General features: G+C 35.6%; 1 protein-coding gene across 1 annotated transcript; it reads left to right on the forward strand.

The window, feature by feature from the left end:
- Positions 1 to 2,535: 2,535 nt before the first annotated feature.
- Positions 2,536 to 7,718, forward strand: LOC115919905. Its single transcript, XM_030974537.1, has 2 exons — positions 2,536 to 2,968; positions 5,764 to 7,718. Exon 2 carries the CDS (start codon positions 6,211 to 6,213, stop codon positions 7,327 to 7,329), a length of 1,119 nt encoding a protein of 372 aa, XP_030830397.1. The 5' UTR covers positions 2,536 to 2,968; positions 5,764 to 6,210; the 3' UTR covers positions 7,330 to 7,718.
- Positions 7,719 to 7,987: the final 269 nt, after the last annotated feature.

Consider the following 7,987-nt stretch of genomic DNA (forward strand, 5'->3'; position numbering starts at 1 on the left):
CCCCGCTGCTTACAGTCATGGTTCAGTGACACAACAATGGCCTCGTAACTGTGAGGCCCCATGATCTAAACCGTGTCGATGTGCTTTATAAGTGCCCTTTTGTGGGGCAATAATCTTCATTACTGTCATTTATGACTTGAGGGCGTAGGTCCCCTAGTTAATAAGCATAGTAGCATGCACATGCTTTAGCAGTCCCGCAAAACACACATTGGCAAATTATTATTCAATAAAATCTCAGAATGTACACTATTATCTAGATCTATTATTTTTAAATAATTTTTAAAGTAATTCGATAAATTTGGATAAACTAAAATATTCCACTTTTATGAGCGACAGTGTGAAATCTTAATTTCGGTCGGTGTATGTGACATATTGAAGTGGACTTAATATGTACGTATTCTACCAACCTTAACTTTAGGTAGGCAAGCGCTCGTCCACTCATTATCCTTTGGATGAACAAAACTCTTTCTTAGATTGTTTGGACTTTTAAAGACAGCACTGCATGATGCCTAGCTTGCTATAGAAAGCCTGTTTCAACGTGGATACGGCCAGATCATCATCAAATTAACATTGCCAGATATAAACAGGTAAATAATCTTTTCTAAATGTTGTGAAATCATTACGTCGAAGTATGAATAAATAGTTTTCTTTTTTCTCAAAGCATTAGACCCCTGGTATCTACCTGTACATGTATATATTTATATATATATAATATGTTGTTCATATATATTTATTTGGTTGTATTTTTGTAGAGTAGTATACGTGCTGTTGGTACTGACAATATGTTATAATAGAGTTTATAGTTTTATTTAATTTCTTTCTTTTTTTAATTTTTTTTAGAATCTCCGCTTCAATTTATTGTGTGTTGTTTGCTGCCAAAGAACTTTTCTTTTGTAAGATATTCTTTTTTGTTACTGTCTTAGTTGTAAAATATCTTTGTATCATTTTTCTGTATTTCTTCCATGCACCAGGTGAGGCCGTTTAAAAAATACCTTCAACCTTTCAACTTTTCAGTGTGATGTGTTGTTAACAACATTCAATTCAAGTCAACGTAAATAGAAAAGAAGTGCTCCTGTAATATTAATTTTTCTTTCGTGCTTTCTGTTCTTATAATGTGTAATACAATTTTGATGGATTGTCAAGGGAAGAATTTGCACAAGGTTTCCTTTCGTCCGAGTTATTTATGATCTGTTTTTCTTTTAAAATGATAACACAGTTATAATATTCATGAGGATGTTCTATAAGTAGAAAAGTAGAAGGTATTTGGGGATAACGTGAGCTATTTATCATAAAAGGGCCCATTAGCTGGTATGCAATGTACTGAATATTTTTCTGCTGGGTTTCATTGTTATGTTAACTTCTTTTTGTATTTTCATAATTCAGTCAGAATTTTAGACTATCAGCATGCATGCAAATTGCGTGTACAATATAGAGAACGAGCGAGATATTGAGGCTAGATGTTAAAGGTCGAAAGATTAATGAACCTACAGCCAGTTGGAGACAAATTAGTCGCATTTATCTACTTCAATCCAAAATAATAATCTTGTATTTAAAAATAGACATTTTGACATAAATAAAATCTCTCGTCATGAAATCTGTAAAAAGAACATGATGGTGAAAGAAAAATCCAACCTCATTTTTTTTAAGCAGAGACAGCAGCAAACGGGAAGAATTCTGATTGAAATCGGACAAAACATAAGGAAGTTTCGAATATTATAAGATTGTTATCATTATACGTATGGGTACTTCATAGTGGCTGCACCGGTAATGTCACGGTGACGTATTGCCGGATAACTTACCAATTTATTTCAACAACAAAAAAAACTAAAATGTCAATTGTTCAAAATGTATGACTCAGGGACCTACAATTATATACGATCCACATCATGTATTGTGTAGTGCCCAAAGGGAGAAGGCAGTTTAATAGTATAAAACAAACACATTTTGGTTGGAGTGCCCTTCAATAAATTAAGAGACTGCTTTTCAGCTCATAAAAAATTGAAATAGTTCCATTGTTTTGACGATCCTCGCTTAAAATGCCACAGATTCGCCGCTTCAAATTGAGTGGACCTCATTCATGTGTATTTTAATTGTATGTCACCAGATTGTCAAGACTTGTGCTTTTCTGTAGTACGAATAAATAGCGTTACATGTATGTGTCCGGTAATAGGTTAACGCATCTTAATTGATTAAATGTTGGAAACAAAGAATAACATAAGGAAGAAAAAAAAAACGATTTGATGGAAGGATGAATATAAAGAATAATTTAGGGAAAGTTAGAGAGAGGGAAAATTGAAAAGAAAAAAAATAAAAGAAATACATGAGGAAGAATAGAAGTTAGATATTATTATTTTTTTTTTATTTCTGAGCGTACGAGTTCGTTGATAACGCCATCTTCGGCGACATGTCAGCACACACCCTTCAATCGATATTATACTCCATAACGTACTTGGACTTTGAACTATGTAAGGAACAAAGGCCCCGTATTTGTGTATTCATCCATGTTATTAAATTGAAATCATTTCAGATTTCTCGCTGATTGGATGATATTTATATGTTTGATGTGCTACATAACTACACTACACCATCCTCAAGGACCAACACTCTCTGTCATCATTGTACGACCATCATGTGTGGGGAAAACCCAGTGTCGATGCTATACATCACGGACATTATGGACTCGTAAAAATTCCTCCTATCAGTATTTTGTGTCGATGTTTTGTCTGGGTTAGCAGCCTGATAAAGTCACCATCAGTGCATGTGACATTTTAAAATGGACTAAGCATACATGTATGTTACATGATCTACCAACCTTAAAATTTAGTAGGCAACACGGACGCTCTTTGCTATGGAAGGTTCGTTTCAAAGTGGATATGCCCAGATCATCATCAAATGAACATTGCCAGATTGTATTCCTTTCTGTAACCCGCAATTTGACTGACTCTCAAGAGATTCCAAAAGGGCAAACGTAAGTACAGGTAATACGTTTTTAGAGTTTGGGTTGTTACTGGATTTTAAGTAGGTCTATTTTCTACTTCTTAGGATTAGGGAATAGTTAAAATGTTGGGTTCAGGGTTTTAAAGGTACTATGTCCCTTTTGCAGCCAACCTCAAATGCTGTAGAACTTTGCAGGAATTATGAATATGTCATGTATGTCCTATCTGTGAAATTTAAACGTTAGCAGTGTCCTCATATTCAAATTATGCAAGGAAACCCGTTTACTTGCTAGATTTCCCTGTCAGACATTATTAAGAAACTGACTGGCTTTTTTTCTTTGATAATAACATACATGAAAAGAGTTGTAAAGGGTACATGAGCATTTGTCTACATCAATAACCCACTTCTTGTGATGGCCAAGATTAAACTGATTGAATCTTTGCGCAGCATAAAACGTATGACCATTCGGTACAATTGTCTGAAAATCAAGACTAGGCCTATTACTTTTGGGCTCTATAGCCCTAAAGTCGATTTGACAACTAATAGTCGTTATTTTCCCATTTGAAGACATTTTCAAGCCCCACCTTTTTTAGGGAAGTTCTAAATTAGTATTATCTTTCAAATGCAGTTGGAATTTAACTTTTTCATTTTTTTGGCCTACAAAAAGGACAGTGTACTTTTAAGTTAGGGATGCAGTTGGTGCTAAAATTGCCACTGTAGCATAGGGTATTATATTGTCTTCTATGAGCGCTCAAAATACACGGGGGCGATGGGCGATTCGCCCCCGTGAGCTCCATAATCGCCCCCGTCAGGTTGCTCACGGGGGCGATTGAAAAATTAAAAATCGCCCCCGTGGAATTATAAAATAAAGATTATCTTTTCTGATATAACTTTAACACAATATTAAGTATCAATTTTCAAACCTTAAACCAATGAAATGGAACTTAGATGGCGCAAGGACTGAAACATGGAGAAGTTTTTCGTTGTAAAAAGTGTGAATCCTCTGAAATCTGGTTATTCTAAAAGGCCAGCAAATAATGTAACTCGACCAGTAAATCAATATTGAGAAGGAGATCACCAAAGATGTTGCAGGGTGTAAAGTTGTGAAATGTTTTATTACACGACTTAAAACAACCCGTGTTTAAGGAGTGAACCATTCAATGTTGTGTAAAGTCGTTACACAACGAATTTGCAGTGCACACACATGTAAATCTGAGATTGTTCATTAATATTATGTTATTAAATACAGTTCGCAGAATCATCTGTAAATAACTATGTTAAGCATTTACAGTCTATAAAAAATAGTTCCATAAATTAATATAATCTCTGTGTTTGGATCAAGCAATACAAATGCGTTTCCGGAAGCGAGAAAAAAAAATATGGAAAGAGGGGAAGGTCGAAATCTGTTTACGTGCAATACTTTTAGTGCACCGCGAGGACAACTATATTATGTCAAAGTCATGTTAATCCAGATAAGGTTATTCGAGGAATAAACTTTCAGATTCATATTTAAATCCCAATAAATAATATGTAGTCAAAATTAAATATAGTAAGGTACAATCGACATGTCTACGGGTGCTTCCACTAAACGACATGACTTGAAAAAATAATAGAAAAGCACGCACGTGCAACGAGGACAAAATAAGAATAAGATAACAGCCCAGTATATACATCATCCATGTTTTGAAACTAACTACGAGGGTGGCGCTAATTTTCTCTTTCGATTCATAATTAAATAGAAAACAGGATGAGCTCAGAGTTTTTATGTCGACCATTACCATTAAAACCATTTTTTTCTTCTTTCGCGAAATCAGGGGGGTCTGGTCTAGGTCTCTACTTTTCTGAAGAGGAGTGTTAATTACTCTTGTGCAATAAGATTGACAAGGTCTTCATGTCTTTTGTCCTTCTGCTATTTATTCTGAATAGTGTAGTTGTGTTTTGTGGCCAAGTTTCCATTTCGACATCACCCCCGCGTGAGAACAGTGAAGATATATATTTTCGAGCTCAAGTACTTCCTTATTTCAGCTTTTAATCAACTACAAAGGCGATATGGGCGCGACAAAAAAAATAACAAAATAGGTTCAGTCGATTGCAACGGTTTTTCCCTCTGGCATTCACGAGTGTTCATAAATACTTGTATATGTTTAAGAGAACTAGTCCTAACGAACAAAGGAAACTCCAATTTGACTATACTACATTGCGACGATCATATCCACTATACAGATTGAGTAATACGTATGTATACGGGCTTGGACCAGAAATTTCGTACAAAGGGAAGAGATCGGACCATTAGCTGCATGTTATAACTTGTAAAGTTGTAAAAGAAATAATGCCGACTATTAATGATAATGATGAAATAGCAAATAATTTAGGAGTTTCATGGGTACCACCAATTCAATGGAAAAAGAGCCCCCGTCTGTAATAAAAGAGCCCCCGTGAGAAGGCTCACGGGGGCGCTTATTATTTTGGAAGAGCCCCCGTGGACAAAAAATTAATTTGAGCCCTGTCTATGACCATAAGTTTGCTTTATTTCAGTTATGCTGCATTCTGTATAATTAATGCAAACGTGGTACATTAATTCTGTTAAAGGTATTGGCCTAAGCCCGGGGCCGAATTAGTAAAGCTTTCCACTGTGTATGCAAAGTTAATTACTAAGCAATATTACAGACGCATAATAACAAAATATATGTTCCTGGTGTTTAATAGAAATTATCGAAATATGACTACATGTACATTTATCAAATAGTATTAGCAATGTTTGTATTCGTTTACAAAAGTACTATCCAAAAATTGGTTAATTTTTGTATGTAACTTTCTTCTAAACAGAGCACACAAGAACACAAAGAACGTCAAACAAAGAACTTCTCACAGTAGAGCTCGTACATGGCAACAAGGCATTTGCATCTAAATCTTCTGATACGCAATCTATCTTCCACATCGGAGTCTTAAACGGAAGGATACATATGTTGCTACAGCTGAGTTATTTATTGGACAAGCAACAACAATGTCTGCGGATGCATGTAGGTCTTTATAGATATTCCTGTCAACTTCACATCATTGAGCTACAGAACTGCTGCCTTTAATGTACACTGATTAGCATGCGGAACTACATGTAAATTCGTTCATAATTCTTCATATTATCCTCCAGGAACCTGTACTTGATCACGTTGCTGAACGACTGATTATTCTAGGAATTTATACTTTTTCTTTGAAGACTGTTGGTGAACATTCTGTGACTTGTTGTTTAGCATCTACGTTCAAATACAAGTCACCATGTTCAAGCTTGACCAGGTGACAGCTACATTTATAATCACAACATGTTTAATGTTTGTTATCACACTGTTGAATGTACATACATGCGAGTGTAAGCATATTTATTCAGTGAAAGGAAAAAGTGCTCAATTAAATTTCCCATTTCCATGTGACAGTACGGAAGTTACATTACAACAATCAGTCGATCCCCCATTTTTTCGCTTCGCAGATGGGTTCGTACTTTCAATGCCACAATCTGAATCAAACCGATTCAAAGTTCAAATTAGCGTCGAAAATGGAAACTGTTCTTTGGACCTTACAATAAGTAATTTAAGGTATATAGATGAAGGTATATATCTTTCTACTATATACATGGATGGGCAACTACTTGATGAACTCACAACAAGAATTTGGCTACGAGTGGACTATCCTCCTGATAAGGCATCGTGTGTGGAAGTACAAGATAAAGGGGGAGACTGGGTTTCGATAGATTGTACTGCTATTATTGGGAATCTCGCAGGGAAGATTGAATGCTATCAAAATGGTCAAAAAGTGACACCACTGAGCCATCCCGTTGAAAACGACTCTTCTGTGACAGAAAGCTTTCTCATAAGAAAATCACAGCCAGCATTCTGCTGTTCGTCTACTTTAAATGAATACACAGATAGATGTGAGTGTAATGATGATGCTCTGAATCTAGCTGATGGTGATAGCAATGACCCTTGTCCTCCTTCATCAATAATTACAACAAGGCCTCTTATTTCCATCGTCACAGAAAATAATCAAGCTGATTCCATTGGAGTGTCATACACCCCCATCAATATGAAAGAGTACAACAAATGCAACGAATGCGTGATCATTCAATCAGTTCATTTTTCTATTGAAGTTGTACTGTTCTTATTGGGTGTATGTGTTTGGTATAGAAAGAGAGCAAAGACCACACGTAATCATCAAGTAATGATCGGAATGCACGTTCATGGGGACGGGGAAAGTAAAGATGGAGTTGACCCCTTTCTCCCTCAATGCATGGGCATATCTGCGTCTAACTGTGAGTGTGAAAGCACCACCTTGCCAGGAAGCGGTGTTTTGGTGGAAAGTAATAAAAGCGAGAAAGAGATTACAGTAAAAAAAGAATACTAAGACAAAGAATAACATAAGGAAAGGTAATAAACAAAGAATGCATAAGGAAAGAAAAAAGACGTTATGATGGAAGGATGGATATAGAGAAAAATTTAGAAAATAATCCTATTTAAGCAGTTTAGCAGATGATATAACGCTGACGGAAATCCTTTTTGGTTTAATAGGGAGAGAGAATTTCGACGATCGCTGATGCTTTCTATTCTATCTACTGTATATCCATTTGAGTTCTTCTTTGATTTATTTTTGTTACATGGATATAAACGTCTGTTTTTTGGTATTAAGTTTATGTTGAATGTAAGGGAAAGATGGAGATAGAGGAGGAAGGAGAAATAAAACAAATATAAAGAAGTACATGAAGAAGAATAGAGGTGAGATGCAAGGAGAAAGATCAAAATATAATAAGGAAAGAACGACTTGATAGAATGATGTAAAATATACAGAGTAGCTGATAGAATAATCAGCTCAAGTCAAAAGTACTGATCAATTTTTGAACCAAGATTCATGTGTTTGATTTTGGCTTCCGAACTGCATGAACACTTATATTCCAGAATCTGGCCGTTTTTTTTAATAATCTCCACTGCAGCGATCTCCCCATATTGCTGCAAGCCGAAGATGAGGTGATCCCTGAATCTCGGCGTACGAGTTCATTGATAACGCC

Source organism: Strongylocentrotus purpuratus, unplaced genomic scaffold (assembly GCF_000002235.5).
Source record: "Strongylocentrotus purpuratus isolate Spur 01 unplaced genomic scaffold, Spur_5.0 spur5_contig_866, whole genome shotgun sequence".
Lineage (NCBI taxonomy): Eukaryota > Metazoa > Echinodermata > Echinoidea > Camarodonta > Strongylocentrotidae > Strongylocentrotus > Strongylocentrotus purpuratus.

Coding starts and splice junctions, on each gene's coding strand:
- LOC115919905 (XM_030974537.1), top strand. CDS start 6,211: ATGTTCAAGCTTGACCAGGTGACAGCTACATTTATAATCACAACATGT.